Source organism: Antechinus flavipes, chromosome 3 (assembly GCF_016432865.1).
Source record: "Antechinus flavipes isolate AdamAnt ecotype Samford, QLD, Australia chromosome 3, AdamAnt_v2, whole genome shotgun sequence".
In the NCBI taxonomy this organism is placed as follows: domain Eukaryota; kingdom Metazoa; phylum Chordata; class Mammalia; order Dasyuromorphia; family Dasyuridae; genus Antechinus; species Antechinus flavipes.
This window is the reverse complement of record NC_067400.1, coordinates 587,887,652-587,913,584: the sequence shown is the minus strand read 5'-3', so window position 1 is coordinate 587,913,584 and position 25,933 is coordinate 587,887,652. Positions and strand designations below refer to the sequence as shown.

At 40.3% G+C, this 25,933-nt stretch overlaps 2 protein-coding genes across 2 annotated transcripts; both read left to right on the top strand.

Annotated features, from left to right (window-relative positions):
• The first annotated feature begins 1,891 nt into the window (after positions 1 to 1,891).
• On the top strand, positions 1,892 to 4,977 carry LOC127557527 (actin-3-like). Its single transcript, XM_051990839.1, has 2 exons — positions 1,892 to 2,251; positions 4,225 to 4,977. Exons 1-2 carry the CDS (start codon positions 1,892 to 1,894, stop codon positions 4,975 to 4,977), a joined length of 1,113 nt encoding a protein of 370 aa, XP_051846799.1.
• Positions 4,978 to 13,250: 8,273 nt separating this feature from the next.
• Positions 13,251 to 25,688, top strand: LOC127555805 (actin-like). The gene is made up of 3 exons (XM_051988419.1): positions 13,251 to 13,779; positions 17,081 to 17,513; positions 23,923 to 25,688. Exons 2-3 carry the CDS (start codon positions 17,157 to 17,159, stop codon positions 24,628 to 24,630), a joined length of 1,065 nt encoding a protein of 354 aa, XP_051844379.1. The 5' UTR covers positions 13,251 to 13,779; positions 17,081 to 17,156; the 3' UTR covers positions 24,631 to 25,688.
• The last annotated feature ends 245 nt before the right edge of the window (positions 25,689 to 25,933 follow it).

Genomic DNA, 25,933 nt, shown 5'->3' with positions numbered 1-25,933 from the left:
ATCATGCAGTGAGTGAGGTAGGGTAGGGTGCTGGCATTTGGGAGGTTGATTTCAGTGAGCTCCTTAACTGGAATACTGTCAAACCATGGTTTTCTATCATTCTTTATGATTCAGCATCAAGGATCAATGAAAGAGATGGAGAGATGGCCAGACAGGGAGAGATGGGGAAATGGCCAGACAGGGAGAGACGGGGAGATGGCCGGACAGGGAGAGACGGGAAGATGGCCAGACAGGGAGAGATGGGGAGATGGGGAGATGGCCGAACAGGGAGAGACGGGGAGATGGGGAGATGGCCGAACAGGGAGAGATGGGGAGATGGCCGGACAGGGAGAGACGGGGAGACGGCCGGACAGGGACAGCAGAGAGATGGGGAGACAGCCAGCCAGAGAGAGACAGAGAGATGGGGAAATGGCCAGACAGGGAGAGACGGGGAGATGGCCGGACAGGGGGAGATGGGGAGACAGCTGGACAGGGAGAGACAGAGAGATGGGAAGATGGCTGGACAGGGAGAGACTGAGACTTGGAGAGATGACCGGACAGGGAGAGAATGTGTGTGTGCTAGGCATGTGTGTATAGAAGTAGTAATTACTGGGGAATTAGGAGAGAGCTCAGGCAGGAGGCAGTGATAAAGCTGAATGGAGGTAGGGATTCCAAAAGGTAGGATAAGAAGAAAAAAGCACTCCAAGAATAGGAAATAATTTATGGAAAAATTCAGTAGTAGGGGAAAAGATGTCATGTGAGGGCATAAGCAAATAAATCATCCAGTAAATAAAACAAAGAGTACCATGTGAAACAAGTCTGGGGAAAGAATTTGTAATCTGATTGTAAGGGTCTTTAACTGCTAAAAAGAGGAGTTTTTATGTCATAGAGGAGGGGACCCCTGAAACATCTTGAACTAATGATTAGAGCTGATTTTTAGGAATAATTATCAATTTGGAAACTCAGAAGAATGGATTAGAGAGGGATAAGACTGGACCTATAATAATATAGATATTATTGTAAGAAAGTAATAACAAGTATTATTATTTAAACTAACTGATTATCATTTGACAGCCATTGCTTGATATTCCAGATGTTGAAAGACATTCAACCATTGCTGCTGGATGAGTTGTTAGTCAGAGTTAGTCTCTTGGAAACCAAAGTAGTATGGACAGTTGATAAGGACAATTACCACAAAGTATAGATCTTCCAAGAGAGCTGCTTCCTTTATACATCTATCGACACCAGAAAGCAATGTCTTATGTGATGTCCAGACTGATATTTTTCTTCCTCTACTCCCATCTCCAGTCAAAAGTTTTTACTTGATTTTATTATTTCACTGGCATTTTCTTTTCTCTGATTAGCCCCCATCCCCACATCAACCCAATTCTAGAGAATACCAGCATATAGAACTTTGGCAAACATAATTTGTTTTCAATTCCCTTCTGCGGAAAGTTGACCTGCCATTATTAGAACTGTTGAGCACTGGTAACATGGAAACATATCTACTAAGCTGATGATTTTCTAAAGGAAAAACATAAGATACCAGGGATTTTAGTTCATCGGATCTGACATCTCTCCCCATGTTTATTAGATGAAGAAATGGGTCAAAGTCATCCTTAGAAGGAGCAGAGACAGAATTGACTCTAAATTCTCTGAAACCAAAATCAGCATCCAGGCTCAGTGTAAAATGACTAAAGGCATCTTTGGCTAGAGTATAGGGGGAATGCAATCTCTTCTCTGCTCCTTCCACTTCTAGTAATTTTTTCCTAAACTCCAAGTGGTTCCTTACTGCCAACAGTATACATTCTTCTCTTTTATTTGTCATCTTTCAAAGCTCCAGGTTGTATCCATTCTATCCTCCTCAGAGACATTCTCTTCTTCCCCAATTGGCTCCAGCTTCATCCTCCTGATGGGATCATCTTCTGTGGTCATTGACATTGGCAGTGCCTGTTGCAAAGTTGGTTTGGCTTGGAAAAACTACCCTACTTTTGCAATCCCTACAGTTGTTGGGTATGAGCCCTACTGTGAGGACCTGGAAGAATTTCCTTCCAAGATAAGGAAAGTCGTAGGTCTGGAAAACATGCATACACTCCAGGAACTGCCTATTATAGAATTTCCTGTTAATCGAGGCCGAATCTTAAACTGGGATGCTATGGAAGCTATTTGGAGACATACTTTTGATAGCCTTCAAGTCAATCCCAAGAACCACCCGGTGATTATCACAGACTTGCCATGGAAAGAGAGAAGTTACCAGCAGAAGGTTCTGGAGGTAAGAGTTTGCTGTGAACCCTACCTTTTAACAATTAAGACAAATCAAGGAAACAAAGTCTGACAGCATAGAGCACATTCCACATCTCTCCTCCCTCATTGTGATAGGAGGGAGGCAGGTGCCTTATGGCTGTGAGTCTGAGATTGCTCTTTTGAATCATCAGTCTAAGGCCCTTATAGTGTCATAGTTTCCAATGGTGAAGTCTGTTCCGTGTCCAACCCTAAGTGAGCTACCATAGAGACAACCAGATCCTGACTTCAGGGAGCTTATGATGTAAAGGGAAAAAAAGATCTGTACTCAAATAGCTATGATGCAAGGAAGATTGAACACTGCAATGGCAGATCTAGGAAAAGAGCCACAAGGGAATTGAGGGAGAAAGCACCCTGTGAGGGGGAGTGAAGAGAGGAGAGAGAGAAGTTAAGACAGAGATTTTTGGGAGAGAGTGAATAGTATAGAATTTGGGCTTGGAGGAAGGGAGGGATAACATAGGATGCCATCTTGAGTGATGGTAAAGATCATTTCTCTCTTCTGGTTTTGCTTCCTCCTCTGAACAACTGAGGAAATTGGACTAATCGAGCTCTTCCCCATTCCTTCTCTTTTCACATTTTCTGGTTCCCTGAATATGAGAAGTATCTGAGATTTTATCAGTGCTCCATTTTCAATGTGGGTTTCAACCCTTAGATTGGAACTCCAGGGGGCCTTCAATCCACTTCCTAGGGGTTACGTGACTTGTCTGAGGTTAGGCAGTAAATCAGGATCTATAGGCAGAGGACAAGGTTCTTATCCATGTGACCTGAGGCAAATTGTTCAAGTCTTCTAACTTTCAATTTCCTTATCTGTAAAATGAGGGGGTGGGACTAGATGTTTTTTAAATGTCCCCCCTCCCTCCCAACTCCACTGGGAAATCTTGATTCTATTAATCTATAGCAATTAGAGTAAGGAAAGTGCTTTGCAAGCAAGAAGCCTGTAAGGTAGATGGAGCTAGGGTTTAATCCCCATTTTAAAGATGAAAAACTTTTGCCCCAGATGTCAAAGTTAATAAAGTAGTACAGCTTGGGCTTGAATATAAGTTCTTTCAAACTAGTCCAGGTCTCTTTAATTTAATCCAGCAAGCATGAATTAAGCACCTACTGTATGCTAGGCACTGTGCTATGTGTTAGGGACATAGTAACAGAAGGGAGTCTCTGCCCACAAAAGTGATTATCTGCCCTTGAGGAGCTTACACCCTCCTGGGGCAGAAAACTCTGTCTTTGTCTCTCTCTCTCTCTCTCTCTCTCTTTCTGCATGTGCACACACAGGTATATATGTATGTGTATATGCAAATGTATGCACACGTATGTGTGTAGATAAACACTATATATGTGTACATATATGTGTGTGTAAATGTAGATATACATTCAGCAATCTTCATATTTAACAATATATATTTATATCTAATACTCAACAATATTTACACACACACACACACACACACACACACACACACACATATATACACACAGTGAAAATATCCCTAGAATGATTACAAGTAATTTCTTGTTAATGTAGGGGGAGCAGGGTTGGAACAAGGACTGAGAAGTAGAATGATGGGTAATGGTCTCATTAAGGGGAAGCACTTGATCTGAGCCTGTTCCTAGAGGAGAGAAGAGGATTCAGGTTTGGGGAAGGAGAGGACCTTTGTGATACATGGAGGCTGGAGATAAACTGAAAGCCATGTACAGGGAACATTAAATGGGCTACTTAGACCGGAGCATGAAATGAGTAAGGGGTAAGAAAGGTACATCATGAAATCATTCTAGAAGATAGGTTGGAGCCACTCGATAGGTAATTCCCCTCCCCTTCGATCCCAAATCATCTGTGGTGGGATCTTGTCTTTTGTCAGAGCCCTTAGACCTTATCCTAAAGCTCAATCCTTTCTGGAAAGACCCATGGTGTTTTTTTTTTCTCTCTCCCCTTCCTATTTTCTTCCCTAGGTCATGATGGAGACTTTCAACGTTCCATCTCTGCACATTGGCAATCAGGCAGAACTTGCTATGTTAGGTGCTGGATTCTTGACTGGAATGGTACTAGACTGTGGGGCTGGTCTTACCCACATTGCACCCATCTTGGGAGGCCACATCATCCCTAAATGCATGCTAATCTGTGAGATCGGTGGGCTGGATATCAGTGCCCTACTATATAAACACCTGTTCAGGAAGGATATGAGAATGGATGACTTACTCCAGAGAATAACAATGGAAGAGCTCAAAGAGAAGTTATGTTACGTGAGCAAAAGCCCTGATCAGAAGGAGTCTTCTAGTGATTTGGCCTCTACTCAAGGGAGGGTTTCGGTGCTTCCTGATGGGGAGATTATCTCCCTTACTGAAAAACACTGTACTTTCCCTGACATGCTCTTCAACCCCTCCCAGTTTGGAGGCATTGGAGTAAAATTAGCGCTTGAGGTGCTCAAATCAGCCATGTCATGCCCCAACCCGACCAAAGGCTACATATTTTCTCGGGTGATTCTCTCTGGGGGCAGCACCCTCTTTCCGGGCTTTCCAGAACGTCTTGTCTCAGAGTTAAATGCCATGAAACCTTCAATGTACTCAACTGAGGTTGTGTGCAGAACAAATAGGATCTACCTGCCCTGGGTAGGAGGTGCCGTGTTGTCTCACCTGTCGACTTTTAGTTCCCAATGCATAACCAGAAACGAATACTATGAGGCACGAGCTGCACTATTAATTTAGAGAAGTTTTCTTCTGAGATTTTCCCAAAGGGGTGAACTAGTGAATACTGACTGCCTGAGGGCGGAAGATGCATGTTCTTGAGAAAAGTGCCTTTTTATAGGGTTATATAACTTTACTTTGTTCTGGAGTTTTCCCCTTTTTTAAATTTTTGTTCCTCACTGTAGCTGTGGCTTGGGATTTTGGCTTCCCGTGAGGCCTGAATTAGGAATTCTAGAAAAGGTCTTTCTCAGGGGATTTTTGGGGAAGCAGCATTGAAATCCAAAATAGTTCTGAAAGCTTCTAGTTTGCTTTCCCCTGATAGTTCACTTCCTTTCTGGAAATGCTATGCAGGAGACAGAGTTAAAGAGTGTCCATGTCACACCAATGCAAAGGAGGGGAAGGGTGTAAAATTCTTGTCCCCAGGCAAGATGGGTCTGCTAATTTTTTTTTGTAATTGAGGGAGAATGGAGAGAAAATGAATATATTATCACCTAGAAGATAAAATTGGAGAATTTGTATTTCTTCCTGAGACTTGGGCAATGTATCTTCCTTATTCTCTCCTCTCTTTTTTTTCCTGAATCCCCTCAGAGAATAGACTTGTTGGTTCTTAGCCATCCTGAGCCAAAACTAGTTCTTTTCAAAGATGTTTTTCAGTCCCTTAGCCTGACAAATCATGGTTGACCTGAAGCAGCTATAGGAAAGGGCACCTTCTCTTTCTGCTCTCTCTTGTTCTTTCTCTTTCTGCTCTCTTTTCTCTTTCTTCTCCTCCCTCTCTCTCTCTCTCTCTCTTTATTCTTTATTTCTTTATTGCATCAGACAAGTGACAGTTACTAGTGTTCTCCAGGTTATCTTCCTCTGGATATATCTGAAATGGGCAGCTTCCTGTGTAACATATGGTGCTTAGCACTAAACAGTCTCTCAGATATCATCTCTTTCTCGTGTATTGGAGGGATGGAGAAAAATATTAGTATGTCTATAACCAAAGGCCTAGCTATAGTGGATGTCTTGTGTTGCTTGGGGATTCTGAGGGCTCTGTGGCCCATCCCCTATGCTGTGGGAATGTCATGCACACAACAATCCTTGTCCAGGTTTCAAAGGAGATCTGTTCAGCTTTGAAATGCCTTGTTTTAACTGCATATGGAAACCCAGTAAAAATGGAAGCATTGTGATGATGGCTCAAGTAGTGATGAGGGAAGGTAGGGAAAAGGCACAAAATGCAGGTTTACCTAATAGAAGAGGGAGTCTATGATGGGAATAGGAACAGGGAGGGATGCCTGCTTTTTCTTCTCCTCCATCTGAAATTTGAAGACTCCTGGATCTTCCTCTATATGGAGGTTAAAAGGACAATACCTTCTTCCCCAACATATTAATGGGCGCAGGAGCAATCCTGTCCTTTCCAGATGATATCTGAGAGACTGTTTAGTGCTAAGCACCATATGTTACACAGGAAGCTGCCCATTTCAGATTATATCCAGAGGAAGATAACCTGGAGAACACTAGTAACTGTCACTTGTCTGATGCAATAAAGAAATGTAAAGAAAGCACTTTGCTTGCTCATTTGAGCTCCCTGTCAACCTTGTGAGGGTAGTAATAGAAGTAATCTTATCACATTTTTATAAATGGAGAAACAGATTCTAGGAAGTATTCCATTATGGTATACATAGTGAAAAAAAACCCAGTACATCTGCAAGTCCTATGATTTTATGAGAGACTAAGGTTCCTCCCTCAAGTCTGGAAAACCAGGATTATTTCCTCACTTTTAATCCCCTGTGTCTCTAATTCTATGCTTTCTTTGTTTTCTGTAATTCATAGTCACCAATGGCATGAATGTTTGTGGTATTCATTAAATTTTTGCCATATGTAATGCACTGTGGCAAATGTCAGGGTTACAAATAGAATAGTAAAGTAGATCCTCCAGGAGGAACTGGGAATGAGTAAGCTAGAGAAGAGGAAAAGCTTAGGAAGGAGCAGTTTGATGCAATTGCATATAATAGAGGGATTGGGTTTTTTTTCCCCTGGACTCCATGGTGTAAAAACAGGAAATGGAGATGTATAATTTATTATAACAAAAAAGCTTTCTTAAAGTTAGTTCTGTCCTATAGTAGAAATGCCTTCTTTATCACTAGGGAACGCCTCCAATTCAACAGGTTACAGGAAAAATCAGTAAAAGTATTAGGGTTTGGGAAATTGCCTTGCCTGTCCTATTCCTCCCTTCCATTTTCATTCTGATGTTTTCCTATACTCCAAATTATTCCTGATTCCTTAGATTTTCTGTTTGTCACTCTTCGTAGCTCCAGATCACACCCATTCTACCTGCCCCCAAAGACGTCCTCCTCTTCCCTTATTGACTGTACGTTCATTCTCCTGATGGAAAAGCCTTGCCTGGTTGTGGACGTTGGCAGTGCCTATTGCAAAGCTGGTTGGGCTGGAGGAAACTGTCCCTCACTAAGAGTCCCTTCAGTTGTTGGATACATACCCTTCTCAGAAGGCACAAGACCAAGCTCTCTGCAGCTGAAACCAGTAATAGGCTCCAGCAATTTGCCAATTATTAAAGATCTGCCTACAGAATTTATCATCAGCCGGGGTGCCATCACAAACTGGAATGCCATGGAGTTTATGTGGCGCTATATTTTTGATGAGCTTAATAATAAATCTAATGACCATCCTATCCTGATAACAGGACTCCTACAGAAGGATGAGCAGAGCCGTCAGAAGATCACAGAGGTAAGAAAATGTCTTCCCCCCAAATGATTTCCCCTTTTCTTCTTCTTTTCTTGCATTACTGTGCTTTAGCCATGAAGCTAAAAAAATCAGCATCTTACCAATGTTATGATTAGCACTCTAGTCAGCAATGATCTTCAAAGGAAAGCAGCAAAGGGACCCTTTCCTCCACTATTCTACCCAGGGACAACTGCCCTTGGACTGCTGAGTGCAGGGGCTAAGAAAGCAAAATCATTGAGGAAAGAGATGAGGAGTCAGAATGAAGGCAGATGGAAAAGGAGAAGATACTGTGGGTTTTGGGTAGGGAGAAGGAACCAATTGGTTCAGCAAACTTTTGTTGTGTTTTGTTTTGAACCTTTCCTTTTAAAAATGAAAAACATTAAATAAAACCAACTGACCCAGTAACAATGTCTAACAACACATATAATATCATATTCCACATCTCTGGTTCCTCATTTTGTCTAAGAGGAAGCAGATTTTTTTTCCCTTATTATAAGCCTAGGTGTGAGGTTGTTCATTTGATCATCAGAGTCCAGTGATTCTTTACATTGTCATTTTCATTCTTTAGCAAACTTGAAAATTCTGCCTCTGTTCAGCCTGCAGATAGGGGAAACTGAAAACACCAGAAAATTTTAGTACCTGACTACAATTGTTGGTAGTTACCTTAAATAAGAATTCTCATATTTGTAGGCAACGTGGTAGGGCAGAAAAAAATACTAGGTTTGTAATCTAAAAGCCTAGATTCTAAACTTTCGCTTATCACTTAATATCTAGGTGACTTTAGACAAGTTCACTTTTTTGAGCCTTGATCTACTCATGTATATAATATGAGGGGACTGGATTAAATGGAATCTTAAACGCCTCTTAGTTCTGATCATATCACTCCAGAATCCTATAGCATATTTAAGTGATTCAGTCCATCAACAAACATTTATGAAGTATTTCCCCTGTGATAAACTCTGGGTTAAGGACTGCAGATACAAAGAAAGGCAAAAAAAATATTCCCCCTTCTCGAGGAGATACATTCCCTGGGGGAGATAAAAATTTCTATATATGAATGTTAATATCTGACAACATAAAAGATATAAGCAGATTATGTTGTGATAACCTGAAAGAGAAAGATCTTGGGAAGTTGGAAAGACTGAGAACAGTCTTTTGCACAAAGTGGGACCGGAGCTGTTTTTTTTTTAATAGCTTTTTATCTTTCCAAAGACATAGAAAGACAGTTTTCAACATTCGCTTTTGCAAAACTTTGTGTTCCAAATTTTTCTCCCTCCCAAGACAGCAAGCAATTCAATACAGCTTAAACACGTGCAATTCTTCTAAATGTACATCCATATTTGTCATGCTGTGCAAGAAAAGTCAGACCAAAAGGGGAAAAAACAAGCAAATAACAACAAAAGATGAAAACGCTGATCCACATTCAATCTCCATAGTTTTTTCTTTGGATGTAAATGGCCTTCTCCATCACAAATTTATTGAAATTGCCATGAATCACTTCATTGTTATTGCTGTGTACAATGTCTCTTAATTCTGCTTACTTCACTTAGCATCAGTTCATGTAAGTCTTCCAGGTTTTCTGAAATCAGTTTATTCATCATTTCTTATAGAACAATAATATTCCATAACATTTATATACCATAACTTATTTAGCCATTTTCCAACTGATGGGCTCCAACTCAGTTCCCAGTTTCTAGCCACTACAAAAGAGGCTGCTTATAAACATTTTTGCACATGTGGGTCCTTTTCCAATTTTAATGATATCCTTGGAATACAGAACAATAGTGATGCTGCTGGATCAAAGGGTATGCACAATTGTATAGCTCTTTGCGCATAGTTCCAAATTGATCTCCAGCATGGTTGGATCAGTTCACAACTCCATCAACAATGCATTGGTGTTGCTGGGATTGTTTTGAAGACTGGAGAAGCCGAGTCAGAACTAAGGAAGGGGGGGGGAACAATTCAGCCTTGGAGAGGATAATCAGAGCAAATATGTAGAGTTGGAAGATGATAAATTTGTATGAAGAACAGTAAGAAGGTCAGTGGTATTAAATTACAAAGTGTTCAGAAGGGAACAAAATATAATGCTAGAAAGGTAGGCAGAACCAAGTTTGTGAAGGGCTTCAAATGCCAAATAATTGATTTTTTAAAATTTGATCCAGGAGATAACAGGGAATGACTAGAGTTTATTGAAGAAAAGAGTGATATGGCAGGACTTGTACTTTAGAAAGATAATTCTAGCATCTGAGTGGTGGATAGACTATAATGGGAGATATTTGAGATAGGTAGACCAATCAGAAGGCCATTATCTTAGTCTAGACATCAGGAAATGAAGGTCTAGGATAGTGGTCTCGGGGTGGTGGCAGTGTCAAAGAGAGAAGGGGACATATACAAGGTTATAAAATAGGAATGGCAAGATTTGGCAAAAGAATACTTAATGGAGGAGATTGGAAGGAGTTGAGAATAGACATAGTGGCTGTGAGTCTGGGAGACTGGGATGTTCAAATGTCCAAAAGGCAGTTGGTGATGAAAGACTGGCGCTCAGGAGAAAGGTTAAGACTGGATATGTAAAACTGGTATTTATCTCCACAGAGATGACAATAAAAGAGGCAATCACTGAGAGAGATAGTATAGATTTAAAAGAAGAAGAGGAAAAGGAAGAGGAGGGCTCGGGGAACAACAGTGCTTAAAAGCCTACAGAAGTCTGAGTATTCAGAATGAAGCAGTATCAGCTGTGTCAAAGGTGATCATAGAGGTCAACTTAGATCAGGTGAAGAAAAATCCTTTAGATTAGGCATTTAAGAGAATTTTTAACTTGTATAGACTCACTTCAGTTGAATGATAAGCCAGACTATAGAAGGTTCAAAAAAGAGGGAACTGGAGTTGTCATTTGCATATAATGTTCTCAAGGATTTTAGCCATGAAGGAAAGGAGTTATATAGGAATATAACAATGGGAACAGTAGGGTCAGGCTTTTTTGTTTTAGTTTTAAAAGTGAGGAGCAATGAGCATATTTGCAGGCATCTGGGAAGGAGTCTACAGGGATAAAATGAAATTGAGATTGGTGGTAGACGGACAACTGGTGAAACAAATTTTGTTTGTTCCACGGGCACATGGAGAGGTACTGACTTAGAAAGGTAAAGGGTCACAGGATTGAAGGAAGAGACAGTAGATGATGACATCTGAAAGATATGAGGCAAGAGAAGGAGAGAAAGGGAGTTCTTGGCAAATGATTTCAGTTTTTTAGAGGGACATGAGTTGACATCCTTGGCTAAAAAGGTGGGAGACTAGAGAAAAGACAAAAAGGCTTGGAACAACAACTTTGGAGAGTGAAATAGTGAATCAATTAGGGAACAATAGAATATTTACTTTCATGGAATGAGGGCTTAGTCGAGATCAGATAATTTGTTGTTGTTGGCATAGTCTTGTGATGTTTTAACATTCTTCACCCTTGTAGAGCAGCATATGAGTAGGAGTTAAGGTGAGGAAAGTGCTTTGCAAACAACATATCCATAAGGTAGGCTGAATTAAAGTTGACCCTCCATTTTAAAGATTAAGAAGTCGAAACTGAGAGAAGACAAATAACCTGTCTCAAGTGATGTAGTAAACAAGGACAGCTGTAGATTTGAATATAGGTTCTTCTGACTCCATTCTAGTATTTTAAAGTTCAACAAGAATGGTTTAAGTACCTACGGTATGTCAGGCACTGTGCCAGGTGATGGGGATACAGTAATAGAAGTTGGATGGTACCTATCATTAAGAAACTTACATCCTCTGATTTTAGAGAGGCCTGGAGAGACTTACATGAACTGATGCAGAGTGAAATGAGCAGAACCAGGAGATCATTGTACATGGCAACATCAATATTATAGGATAATCAGTTGTGATGAATGCGACTCTTTCTAACAAGGAGATGATTGAAGTCAGTTCCAATGATCTTGTGATGAAGAGAGCCATCTATATCCAGAGAGAGGACTGTGGGAACTGAGGGTGGACCACAACATAGCATTTTCACTCTTTTTGTTGTTTTTCACTTGCATTTTGTTTTCTTCTCATTTTCTTTCCTTTTTGATCCAATTTTTCTTGTGCAGGAAGAGAGTTGTATAAATATGTTTACATATATTTCTATTTAACATATATTTTAATATGTATAACATATATTGGATTGTTGCCATCTAGGGGAGAGGGTGGGGGGAAGGAGGAGAAAATCTGAAACATAAAGCTATGCAAGAGTCAATGTTGTCAAATTATCTATGCATATAGTTTGAAAATAAAAAGTTTTATTAAAAAAAAGAAATACATCCTATTGGGTGGAAAATAATATGTACGTAGAAACAAAGAAACTAATGTATACAGAATGATTAATAAATAATTTCTTGGTAAGAAGTTGGTAAAGTAAAGGCTAAGAACTAGAAGAATGGGCATTGGTTTATTGTTATAGGGTAGCACTTGAACTGAGCCTCTAAGCAAGAGGAAAGAGGAGAAAAGGATCCAAGTTTGTGAGGTGGTCAGGGCAGAGAAGGAAGGAAGAAAGCCTCTTTGATGCAAGGAGGCAGGAGATGGAATAAAAGCCATGTATAATGAATATTAAACAGTCCACATTGACCAGAACACAGACTATGTAAAAATTGGGAAGTGTGTGTCATGAAATCATGCATTGGAACTACTCAACAGGTAATTCTCCATCCCCAAGTCATCTGTGGCCCTTGGACTTTTTTCTATGACACTATCTCTAGTCATATATTTAATCCTTTCTGGAAAAACTCACGATCTTTTTTCTCTCTCCCCTTCCTATTTTCTTCCCTAGGTCATGATGGAGACCTTCAACGTTCCGTCTCTGCACATTGGCAATCGGGCGGAACTAGCTTTGTTTGGTGCCGGACTCTTGACTGGAATGGTATTAGACTGTGGGGCTAGCCTTACCCACATTGCACCGATCTTTGGAGGCCAAGTGATATCTCACTCCACAGTAGTTTGTGAGCTTGGTGGGCTAGATGTCAGTTCATTATTATACAAGTCTTTGATCAACAAAGATGCAGAAATGAACCACTTTGTCCAGAGGGAAGCAATGGAGGACCTCAAAGAGAAGTTTTGTTACGTGAGCAAAAAACCTGATCAAAAGGAATCTTCCAGCAACATGAACTCCACTCAAGTGAGGGTCTCTGTCCTTCCTGATGGGAACGTTGTCTCTCTTACTGAAAAACATCTGACTTATCCTGATGTCCTCTTCAAGCCTTCCCAATTTGACTTGCCAGGAGAAGAATTATGTGATAGAATTCTTAAATCAGCCTTATCAAGTGGTTGGAATTTCAAATCCATGTTTTCTAATGTGGTTCTTTCTGGGGGCAGCACCCTTTTTGATGGCTTCCCAGAGCGCCTTTTCAGGGATTTATGTAGAACTAGAACTGGCTTCTGGTCAAGTGATGTGATATCCTGCCCGAATCGGATTGACCTCCCCTGGATAGGGGGTTCCATATTGTCTTCCCTGTCAACCTACAAATCCTACTGCATAACCAGAGAAAAATACAACCAAGAAGGATCACATGCAATCCAATAGGGTGCTTCTTCACCAAGATTTCCCCAAGTGGGACCATTTGAAGCATATGACTGCTGTAGACAACACTTGGTTCCTGAGGGAAGCCTCATCTTCTAGAATTATAACTTTTGGCTCTTGGATTGACTCTAGGGTTCCATCTCTGTGGTTTTCTTTTTATTCCTCTGCCCCTGCTGGCTCTAGTTATGGTCTGAAATTCTGGATGATAATGTGACTTGATTTAGAAATCTAGGAAGAGATGTATCTCAAGTGTTGGTTGGGAAAGCAGGATTGAAATCCAACAGTTGTGAGATTTCAATGTTTAGTCTGCATCATATCTGAAAAATTCACTCTGAAGTTCTCTGAAGAAGATAGGGTGGAAGAAATCCCATGGTCCACCACAAATGGATGCTTTCTTGAGGAGGGAGCAATTCTTGTCTCCTCCCCAAATGAAGCTGTTACATCTTTTGGGAAGGATTTGAGGGTGGAGAGAGTATAACTTTCCCATTACTTGAACAGTTCAGGCTCATTGGGCTTTCTAGTGAACCTCATCCCTCTCTTGAAACTTGGTGAGTTGTTTCATATTCCTTTATCTTTTACCCCCTTTCTTGAATCCCTTCAGAGAATAGACATATAAGTATTCAGCCCTCCCCATCAAAACTAAACCAGCCCTTTTCAAATGATGTTCAGCACCTTAACCAGGAAGACTATCTGGGGGAAAAGAGAGAGTATTCTGGGATTCCCTGATTTTGTGTGTGTGTGTGTGTGTGTGTGTGTGTGTGTGTGTGTGTGTGTGTGTGTGTGTTGAAGGGATAAGGAGAAATATCAGTACCTCCATAGGCAAGAAGTTACAGTGTATGTCTCCTTTTGCCTAGGGGTATCCCAAGAGTTCTGCACACCATCCGTTGTGCTTTGGGACTGGCCGTGTTATATACACAGCCCTTGCCCAGCTCTCTGAAGGAGCTGTCCAGTTTTGAAATCTTTTTAAAACATACATCAAACTCCCCAAATAAGTGGAAATATTGTGCTGGAAGTTCAAGTGGTGATGGGGGAAGATAGGAAACAGACACAAAATGTTACCTGGGAAAAAGGGGAGTCTGTGATGGTGACAGGGGTAGAAAGGTGAAATTTCAGATGAAGGAGAGACAGCAGGCAGGACTTATGGATTCTCCTTTAAGAATGGGAGCCAACATGGCAATCCTCTGACTCTTCCAATTTATCAATGGGCTCGGGAGCAATCCCATTGTCTCCTCTAGAAGACATCTGGGAGATTGCTTAGTACTGGGTATTACTTCTTTGCACAGGAGACTGACTGGGTTTAAAGGAAGGCGATTTGGAGAATGCTAGTAACGATCATCTCTGATGTGTTAAAGTCTTTATAGAAAGCACTTTGATTGCTTGCTCATTTGAGTTTCCCACCAACCTAGTGAGGGAGGCACTAAAATGGTCTTATCACCTCTTTATAAACAGGGAAACTGGGATTCTAATCATTTACCAATAGTGCCACAGCTTGAATATTGAAGATGAACCAACATTTGGGGACCATGTAATACAAAGCTCTTGATGGAACTGAATGATTAATCTAGGGAAGGAAAAGCTTAGAGAGGGACATAATTATTTTGAAGCCCTATAGAAGTGGGATTAGGCTTATTCATAGCAACAATATACTGAGCTAGAAGAAATGAGTGTTTAAATTGCTTGACTTCCTCTTGATAGAAGGAAAATATTTCTGACCCCCAGAGTTTTCCTGGCAGGGAAAAGAGGTCATCAGAACTGGTAGATTTAGGTGAAAGCTGCTCGATATTGAGATGAATGAGCATTCTTCCCAGAGAAAACCAGAGCTGGGCACAATTTGGCAGTTATCTGGCACCAGTTATATGTGAGTAGAGACCTATTAGGACATTCTATAATAGAGGCTGGAAGATTCTACCAGGAGAATAGGCTTAGGGAATTTTTTCAGGTTTTCTCACTTCTTCTTACCCCATTCCTTGCCTCCCTGGGCCTAGTATTCTATACAGGGGCTCACGGAGTAGATATCTGGGGCTAGGAGGCATTCTATCATGGTAGTAGTGAGTCCTCAGTACATCTGCACATCCCATGATTTTATGGGAGACCAAGGTTCCTCATTCATGCCTGGAGACCTAGGACTATTTCCTCATATATGATCTTCTGTGTGTCTAAGTCTATGTTTTCTTAGTGTCCTGGAACCTGCAGCTCAACAATGAATGAATGAAGCATTCATTAAGTGTTTTTGCAATGTGCTGTGACAAGGATTAGAGATACAAATAGGATACTAGGGCAAATCTTGCTCTCCAGGAGATAAGGTTGATTAGGGTGAAGAAAGGGGAAGATTTAAGAAGGGACATAATTAGCTTGATGTGCCCTTATGTGAAAAAGGGATTAAACTCATTTGGGAATTCTAGAACTAGAAGAATTGAGTGTATAAACAGCTTGATTTTCACTTGATATGCTGGAGCCAGGGAGATGCTGATAAATGATTAATGTGTGGCTGACAGAAAAAAGTATGCATAATATACTTTTATGTTTAACCTGAATTATTAATTTTTTCTCTATTTCTTTTGTAAGTCTAGATAATCAACACAACAAAAAAAATCAAGTCCTCATTTAAAATATTTGCTGTTTTCTACAGGATAAATGCTCCCACTGAAAATTTAACAATCAGCTCTTGGGTAGACATAAGCTGGCTCTGGCATATCTCTAAAAAGAATTGTTCTGAAACAACAAGAACCTCACCAGTGGATGATGTAGCTATATATCACAGTGAATTAATAGGTCTTGAGTTGACATAAGTTCAAATCCAGTCTCAGACATTTACTAGCTGTGTGATCCAGGAAGTCACTAAGCCTCTGTTTGCTTCAGTTTCCTCCACTGTAAAGTAGGAATAATAATAGCATCCAACTCCCAAGGTTGTTGTGAGGATAAAATGCAAAGTATTTAGTAAGTTCCTGGCACATAGTTATTATTATGGTTATATTTATCATTATTACTAGAATATATATCAACTAGCTGCTCTCTAGGTTGACTAAAGCTTAAACTAATGGGCATGATCTTGAGAAAGCTGTGGTAGACAAATATTTATTCTTAGAATTTGGAAAAGTGAACATTCCAATTATCCCAGGAAATGTGGAATATAAACAAATAAGAAAAGACAGAAATAATTTAATGTTATGTGCCAAGCACTGGGTTAAAAAAGGCTGAAATTCTATGTGAAGGACCTCCTAGACCCATTTTGTTTCTGAGATGGATCTGTTGCCATAGGCTGAAGACAATGGCTTTTGTGGATGATCCTTGATACCAGTCACTTCTCATTTAGCCCATTGGTTTTGATGCTGGCCTTTCCTTTTTCTTTGCTTTCCCACACCTATGTTGTATCATAAACCTAGAGGAAGTTGACTTGCTATACGACTGCAGGTAGACTTAATCCCTTATTCATTCCCTTACTTCTAAAAATGGAACTGCTACTTTTGATAGAACTGCTCAGCAGGCTGGTAACATGGGAACACATCTAAGTTGGTTTTTCTCTAAAAGAGAAGCACAGGATCTTTAGAACTTCTGATTGAACCCACTACTTTTTCTAGAGGAGGAAGCAGACTCAGAGTGGGTAAGAGATTCCCAAAGTCACATGGATGGAAGTAGCAGAACCAGAATTCCATCCTTAGTATAATAGCCCTTAAGCCCAGTGTTCTATCCCAGCAGGCTTCACGTGAAATTGCTACAGGTATCATTGGATGGATTGGGGAAAAATGCTCTCTCCCCCTTTCTTTTCTAATTCTGATGTTTTCCTAAATCCAAGTAGTTCCTGTTTACTGAGTGTTCAGGTTTTTCTCTTCTCTTTACTATCCTTCAAAGCTCCAGGTCACATCCACAGAACCTGCTCTCACAGACACCCTCCTCTTCTCTCATTGGCTCCACCTTTATTTTCCTGATGGAAAACACATCTGTGGTCATTGACCTTGGCGGTGACTGGTGCAGAACTGGCCTAGGAGGAAGAAATCATCCAATGTTAGCAGTTCCTGAAGTCATCGGATACCAGTCCTACCCAGAGAACCCAGGGCCAAGCAATCCCAAGACAAGGAAGATTATAGGTGTTGCTAACTTGCCCCTACTCCGGCAGATACCTACTGAGTTTCTTGTCCAACGACGCGAGGTCACAAACTGGGATGCTATGGAGACAGTTTTGAAATATAGCTATGAGCACCTTAAGCTCAAGGCTGAGGACCATCCTGTGCTGCTAACAGGGTTTCTAGTGAATTCTTTGAATCACCGGCAGAAGTTGATGGAGGTAAGATGGCATCTTCCTCCTCTGATCCCCTCTCCCTTCTTTTCTTGCATTGCTGAGGGTTACTGCTATAGAGCTAAAACATTGTCTTCCCACTTCCATGACCAAGACCCTAGTCAGAAATGATCTCGGGAAAAATACAGTACGGGGCTTCTTTCCTCTGTCATTTTGTCCAGAGGCAGCAGAGATGCTGAGATCAGGTCATGAAGTGAGGAGAACATGGACCAGATTGTAAAAGATGAGACTAACCATTGAGTGGTTTGGTTTCTGTTGGAGAGCAAGAACAACAAACTTGTTTCATTGTCTCTTGTTTTTCTGTCATTTCCCTTCCATTACAGCCTTCCCTTTGATCTCTTCTTCTTAACAGTGAAAACATTTAAACAAAATCAACTGACAGTGATGATGTGTGCTGGCATATATCATATTCAACCTCCCTAATTCTTCACCCTGAGAGGAAACAGGGTGAAAGCATCAGGGTCTAACATCCTCTCCAGTGTCATCATTCCATTTTTCAGCAAACACAAGAGTCTGTCCTATGCCCAACAGTGTGGATACCACCTTAAGTGCCTTTGTCATATCTCTTAAGTTTCTGACATGCTGAAAAAGATTGCCAGTTAAGTGTGGCATTCTAAGTAGGACTCCTAGTGCTATCTTGGGAAAATCCTGTGGAGGATATCTCTTTGATAAGGAATCCATTTTCTATCTCTTTTGGATTTGAAGGCAGAGGACCTAGAATCAAATTCTTTCACTACATTCACCTGGGTAACTTTCTATCTTTATGACCCTTCACTTCTCTGCATTTTGGTTCATTCACCTGCAAAATGAGGCAAAATGAAGAACTGAGTCATTTCTAACATTTTTCCCAGGTCTTATCAATAAACTTAACCTAAATTATTTTTTAAAAACTATTTTATTTTTTTAGGTTATACGTGTACATTCATTGCCTATGAATCATGTTGTGAGAGAAAAATCAGAACAAAAGGGAAAAACCACTAGGAAAAAAATAACAAGAAGAAAAAAAAATGAAAATAATATGTGTTAATCCACATTCAGTTTCCATACTTCTCTTTGGATGGGAATGTATTTTCCATCGAAAATTTATTGGAATTGCCTCAGATCAGTGAATTTCTGAGAACAACCAAGTCTTTCATAGTTGATCATCATACAATCTTGTTGTTGCTGTGTACAATGTTTTCCTGGGTCTACTTACTTCACTCAGCATCAGTTTATGTAAATTGTTCCTGGGCTTTTCTAAAATCAACCTGTTCATTATTTTTAATATAATAATAATAATAATAACCCATTACTTTCACATATCATAACTTATTCAGCTATTCACCAGTTCATGGGTATCTACTCATTTTCCAATTTTTTGCCACCACAAAAAGAGCAGCTATATATGATTTTTTGGGGGGATGCAGATCTGGTAATGGCAACCCAAATTATGTTTAAATAAATATAGATAGAAATTATTTTCATATTTTGATTTTTGGGTGGTTGACCTCTAATCATTGATGAAATTGGTTGTTCATGAGTCAGAAAACATTTATTAAAGGCTTATTATATATGATCACTGTATTATGGGATGAAGATACAAAGGACGGATGGCAATTTTGGTTCTTTGAGAGCTTATCTTTTTTCCAAGGATACCTGTAAAAATAAGTATGTACAGAATAAAGATGAAGTAATTATAAAGGGAGGCTCTAGTAGTTGAGAAGTGAGAGGAAATCAAAGAAGTGTTCATGGAGAAGGAGGTATGAGAGGTGCATCTTAAATGAAGAGGGAGATTTATTTGAAGTAGAGAAGAGAAGGGAGTAACATTCCAAGAATGGAGCACAGCAACGGGAACTCAAGATAAATGTTCTCTGATGAACAAAATAAGGATTAGGGTAACTGCACCATAGAGTACAGGAAGGGGGGTCATGTATAGAGATGCTAGAAAGATAGATTGACTCTAAAACTCGTAATAAAGGCAAAAAAGTCACTGAAATATATTGTCTACAGGAGTGACTTGATCTAGAGTTAAGGGAAATCTTTTTGGTAACTAAGTGCTGTAGACTGGAGGGAGATTTGAGGCAGGAGGCTAATTAGGAGGCAATTAAAATAATCCAGGAGAGAGGTGATAAGGGCCTGACTGTGGCCATGTAACAGAGATGTTATGGAGATCCACATAAGATTAGACAACTGATTAGATATGTAGAATGAGGAGATAAGAATAATGTTAAGGTCCAAAATTTGGGACACTAGAAGAATAGTGGTACTCTGGACAGAAATAGGAACGTTTGGTAGAGGAGAGGAAGGAGAGATACCTGGAGGTGATGACCATTAAAATGAAGAGGAATTACAGAGATGGGACTGACTCGACATCAGTGACTCAGTGAAGTATTCCTACAGACTTATGTTAATAGTAATCAAGGGAGGGGAATGGGGTAATGGTCTATGGAGGGGGAAAGAGAGTACTCATTCCCACAAGTTCCCTTGTACTATTAACGTGGGAGCTTGGGAGTTTGAATTCATCACAGGGGCTTATCTAGAAAGGGACAGTCACTCTGTTTGGGAGAGATTGGATTTCAGATATGTTTGGGACCTCTGGTTTGAAATGTCTAAGAAGGGGGTGTGGTGGAGCTCAGGAGAGAGACTGGGGCTGGATGTGTTCATTTGGGAGTCATCTACCTGGAAATAATAGCTAAATTAATGGAAACTGATGAGGTCACCAAGTGAAAGAGTATAGAGAAAGAAGAGGAGGTCAAAGCCAGGACTTGGGCAACATTCACAGCATTTAGGATATGGACAGTGATCCAGCAAAGGAGACCAAGAGGTGCTCTAAAAGTAAAAGGGGAATAATCAGAGAAGAGCATCCTGAAAACTCAAAGAGAGAAAAACATCCAGTAGGAGAGGAAAATCAACAAGAGTTCACATTTCCATATCTCTTTAAGGTTGGGGATGTCCCTTGCCAAAAGGTACAATGTACTTTGTACATTGTACAAGAAATGCCTGCTGAGAGAAGACAAGTGCTTGATCACACATAATTGGTAAATGTTACAGCTGGGAATGGATCCCAGCTTTTTTGACCATAAGTCCAGGACTCTTGACTTCAATGTTAAAACTTCAAATTTATTAATAATTTAATCTAATATACATATAGGTAGCATACAAACATGTAGACATATGTATATATGCATGTGTGTATATGTTCAGACTGGCTAAACTTGCTAGTGGAAGGAGAGAGGCTAAACCTTGCAAGGAAGGAGAGATACCTGGAAGTGATGACCACTAAAATAAAGAGGAATTACAGGGATGGGACTGACTGGACCTCAGTGGCTCAGTAAAGTATCCCTACAAACTTATGTTAACAGTAATCAAGGGAAGGGAATGGGGTAATGGTCTATGGAGGGGAAAAGAGAGCACTCATTCCCACAAGTTCCCTTGTACTACTAATGTGGGAGCTTAGGAGTTTGAATTCATCACAGGGGCTTATCTAGAAAGGGACAGTCATAGAACTCCCACTGTCAGGTTTTTCAAATAGTGTCAACTTTCCTGCCAGGCCCTTATTTCTAAAAGTGAGGGTCCAGACTGTTTGCCTAAGGCTTGCTTCCTGCTCAGTATATGTGTGTGTGTAAATATCTATGGTGTTTCCAATTACATGTATATATGTATGTGTTCACAAAAGTAGTGTGTGTATATGCCTAAAATTTACTAAGACTTTTGGAATATTCTGTATGATACACATACATAAAAATATAAATATACACGTGTGTGTATATGTACAAATATATTTATATACATGTAAATATACATAATGAATACACATAATGAATAGATACAAAATGAATATGTAGCAATTTCTTGGTAATAGCACCTATGACTTGGAGAATAAAGAAAGGTCTCATTAGAAGTTGATATTAGGGTTGAGAATTAAAGGAGACTTGGGGCTCCAGGAAAAGGGCATAATTTCAAGGCAAGAAGATAGTAGCTTATACAAAGGTAGAAAGGTTGGGATGTCACCTTGAGAAAAACATTACACTGACCACATTATGTGGTAAAATACACATAAATAGTGATTTATTTTCAGTCCTGGTGGGTGGACTCTAACTTGTGACACTTCTTGCAGTGGCCTTAGTCTTTTTTTCCTCCAAATACAGGTAAAGATAGTTTTCAACATTTGTTTTTGTAAGATTTTGTGTTCTAAATTTTTTCTTCCTCCCTCCCTTACTTTCACCTTACCCAATTCAGCAAGTAATTTGATATAGATTATACATATATAATTCTTTGAAACATATTTCCAAAGGTGCTCTAAATCACTACTGATCAGAGAAATGTAAATTAAGACAACTCTGAGAAACCACTACATACCTCTCAGATTGGCTAAGATGTCAGGAAAAAATAATGATGAATGTTGGAGGGGATGTGGGAAAACTGGGACACTGATACATGGTTGGTGGAATTGTGAACCATTCTGGATTCAACCATTCTGGAGAGTGATTTGGAACTATGCTCAAAAAATTATCAAACTGTGTACACCTTTTGATCCAGCAGTATTACTACTGGGCTTATACCCCAAAGAGATACTAAAGAAGGGAAAGGGACCCACATGTGCAGAAATGTTTGTGACAGCCCTTTTTGTAGTGGCAAGAAACTAGAAACTGAATGGATGCCCATCAACTGGGGAATGACTGAATAAATTGTGGTATATGAATATCATGGAATATTATTGTTCTGTAAGAAATGACCAGCAGGATGAATACAGAGAGGCTTGGAGAGACTTACATGAACTGATGCTGAGTGGAATGAGCAAAGCCAGGAGGATCATTACACACAGCAACAAGATTATACAATGATCAATTCTGATCGATGTGGCTCTTTCTAACAATGAGATGACTGATGCCAATTCCAATGATCTTGTGATGAAGAGTCATCTACACCCAGAGAGAGGACTTTGAGAACTGAGGGTGGATTGCAGCAAAGAATTTTCACTCTTTTGTTGTTGTTTGCTTGCATTTTGTTTTCTTTCTCATTTTTTTTTCCTTTTTGATCTAGATTTTTCTTGTGTAGCAAGATTATTATATAAATATGGATAAATATTAGATTTAACATATATTTTCACCATATTTAACATATATTGGATTACTTGCTATCTAGGGGAGGGAGTAGGAGGAAGGGGGGAAAATTGGAACACAAGATTTTTCTTTTTTTTTTTTAAATTTTTTATTTAATAATTACTTTATATTGACACTCGTTTCTGTTCCGATTTTTTTTCCCCTCCCTCCCTCCACCCCCTCCCCTAGATGGCAAGCAGTCCTTTATATGTTGGATATGTTGCAGTATATCCTAGATACAATATATGTTTGCAGAACCGAATAGTTCTCTTGTTGCATAGGGAGAATTGGATTCAGAAGGTATAAATAACCCGGGAAGAAAAACAAAAATGCAGATAGTTCACATTCGTTTCCCAGTGTTCTTTCTTTGGGTGTAGCTGCTTTTGTCCGTCATTTATCAATTGAAACTCAGGTCTCTTTGTCAAAGAAATCCACTTCCATCAAAATATGTCCTCATACAATATCGTTGTCGAAGAGTATAATGATCTCCTGGGAACACAAGATTTTTCAAGGGTCAATGCTGAAAAATTTATCCATGCATATGTTTTGAAAATAAAAAGCTTTAACTAAACAACAACAACAACAACAAAGAAGGAAGTACATAAAAATAAGAGGAACTATATAGGAATGTTTACTCTGTATTTTCAAAATTGCCTTATCCTGGGTTAAAATACACAATTGTGTTGTCTAAAGGGGAAAGAATATATAGAAATATTTGTCATGTTATACAAGAAAAATCAGACCAAAAAGAGGAAAAAAAAACATGAGAAAGAAAAGCAAACAAATACACAAAAAACACATACTCAGTCTCCATAGTTTTCTCTTTGGATGTGGATGGCATTTTCCATTCCAGGTCTATGGGAATTGCCTTGAAACACCACATTATTGAGAAGAGTAAAGTCCATCACAGCTGATCATCACATAATCTTGTTCTTTCTGGGCATAATAATATTTCGGTTCTGCTCACTTCACACAGCATCAGTTCATGTAAGCCTTTTCAGGCTTTTGTGAAATCAGCTTGTTCATCATATTCCATCAAATCCATATATCATACTTAGTCAACTATTCCCCAGTTGATGAACGTCCACTCAAACTCCAGTGCCTTGAGTGGCCTGAGTCTTGAACTCCATCCTATGGCACAGGCTCTTAGGATAAGTCGGATATCATCCATCAAACAGGCATCTATTAAGAACCTGGGTAAAAGCCCTTGAGAGTCCTGCCCTCAGGGAGCTCCCAGTCTATTTGGTGGGGGTAGGTGGGGATATGCTTGTTTTTCTCAGACTCATGACCGGTGTTGATTTTTTTTTTTTCTCAAGATCATGATGGAGAGTTTTAATGTTCCGTCTGTGTATATCGGCAACCACGCTGAGCTTTGTCTTTTTGGCTCAGGCTTTTTGACAGGGTTGGTCTTGCACTCTGGGACTGGAATCACCTCTATCTCACCTGTTTGCAATGGCAAAGTCAAGGAGTTATCCACCAAGGTTTTTGAGATGGCTGGGATAGATGTCAGCTTATTTCTACACAAAGCTCTGTTTAACAAAAACATGAACTTGGACAGCCTATCTCAGCGGAATGATATGGACATAGTAAAGGAGAAGTTATGCTATGTAAGCAAACATCCTAATCAGAAAGACTCTGCTGTGGACTCGGTGTCCAGTCTCCCTACAATGACTGCCCTCCCTGACGGGAAGATCATCACCCTGGCCAAAGAACTGCGTACTTCTCCTGATATGTTCTTCTGGACTTCCCACGGTGATTTTCCAAATTTGGACCTAAGCTCAGAAGTTATTGAGACGGTCATAAAATGTGACACAGAGGAGCGGGCCATCCTCTTCTCCAATGTGGTCCTTTCTGGGGGCAATACCCTCTTCTCTGGCTTCCCAGAGCGTCTTCTCTGGGAGCTGAATAACATCAGACCCCACTGGTTCCCAGCTCAGATTGTGTCTCGGCCAAATCGGGTCTTCTCTCATGGGTGGGAGGGTCCATCGTGTCCTGCCTATCAACCTTCCACAACCAATACTTGACCAATAAGGAATATCAAGAAGCAACACAGGCTTTGGGCTTTTAAGGAACTAGATTAGTGGGCAATATCTATCTGGGCACGGGAAAAACTTGGTCCTTGAGGAAAGCATCTTCTGTGGTTCTAACATTAGGGTCTGGAGGGATCGTTGCTTTGTTCTGGGATTCTAGATCTGGTGTTCCTTTTATTCTCTGGTATTGGGGATATCTTGCAATGGATATCTGATTTTGGGATGCAGTAAAGAGTGCTCAATAGTTGTGAGCAGTAACTCCTTCAGGCTCCTTTCTCTGGAGAGCTACAAGGGACAGAGTCGAATCAAGAACAGCTGCTACTAGTTAATTAAGCTCTGGGCCTCCCTGCATCTAGGCGGCATCCTGGCTTAAGTATGAGTTATGAAGTGCTCTGTGGGGGCAGGTACTTCCAAATGCCACCTAAATTGGGACTGGTACATCTTTTTGGTAAGGGGGATATATACGACAAGAGCTTGCTCTCCTATGACTTAAATGTTTGAGGTAGCTGGGCCCTCCAGAGAACTTCTCTTCCTAAGTCAGGCTCTTGGTTCATTTTTCCCTGCATATCTCTCTCTCTCTCTCTCTCTCTCTCTCCCTCTCCCTTCTCTCTCTCTCTTCCTGAATTCCCTCAGGGAATGAGCATTTAGATGTAAAATCCCCTACAGCATATCCTCCACAAGCAAAACTATTTTTTCCCAGATGTTTCTCAGTGCCTCAGCCTTGCAGACTGTGGTAGAAGTTTATGTTCTCTTGGGATGCACTGTTTACATGCTGTGTGCCCATGTGGGGGTGGGGAGGAAGGTCAGCACCTCCATATCTAAGGGGTTACAGTGAGAGTTGGAGAGGAGGTTTGGACTGAGATGCAGATCCATGCAATTCTCTCCTATTGCCTGGGGAACGGTTGATTGTTCTGGAGCCCTTGCTCTGTGCTATGGGACTGGCAGTGCCATGCATATAACTCCTGCCCAGTCTCCATAGGGGAGCTGTTCTGTTCTGAAATGCCTTCTTTTTAATTGTATATGAAAATCTAATAAACTTGAAAGCATTGTGATGATGGCTTAGGTGGTGAGGAAAGGGAAAGTGGGGAGTACTCATGGAGGGGGGAATGTGAGCCTACTATGGTGGTGAGCTGCCAGCCCTGGAGCACAAGGACTGGTGAAGAAGGAGAGATGACAGGCCATTGGGCATCTCATGATCCTGTGTCTATACCCAGCGACATAACTCGATTCAATTTTCCTTCCACACGTATCTGGTCATGTCACTTTTCTGCTAACCTCCCAAAAAACCAAACAAAAA

What these genes read in the sequence shown, in the direction of transcription:
- LOC127557527 (XM_051990839.1), top strand. Translation starts at nt 1,892, where the DNA reads ATGGGATCATCTTCTGTGGTCATTGACATTGGCAGTGCCTGTTGCAAA. An exon ending in ACCAGCAGAAGGTTCTGGAG is followed by an intron (nt 2,252 to 4,224) that starts GTAAGAGTTTGC and finishes TTTCTTCCCTAG; the next exon opens with GTCATGATGGAGACTTTCAA.
- LOC127555805 (XM_051988419.1), top strand. Translation starts at nt 17,157, where the DNA reads ATGGAAAACACATCTGTGGTCATTGACCTTGGCGGTGACTGGTGCAGA. An exon ending in ACCGGCAGAAGTTGATGGAG is followed by an intron (nt 17,514 to 23,922) that starts GTAAGATGGCAT and finishes TTTTTTCTCAAG; the next exon opens with ATCATGATGGAGAGTTTTAA.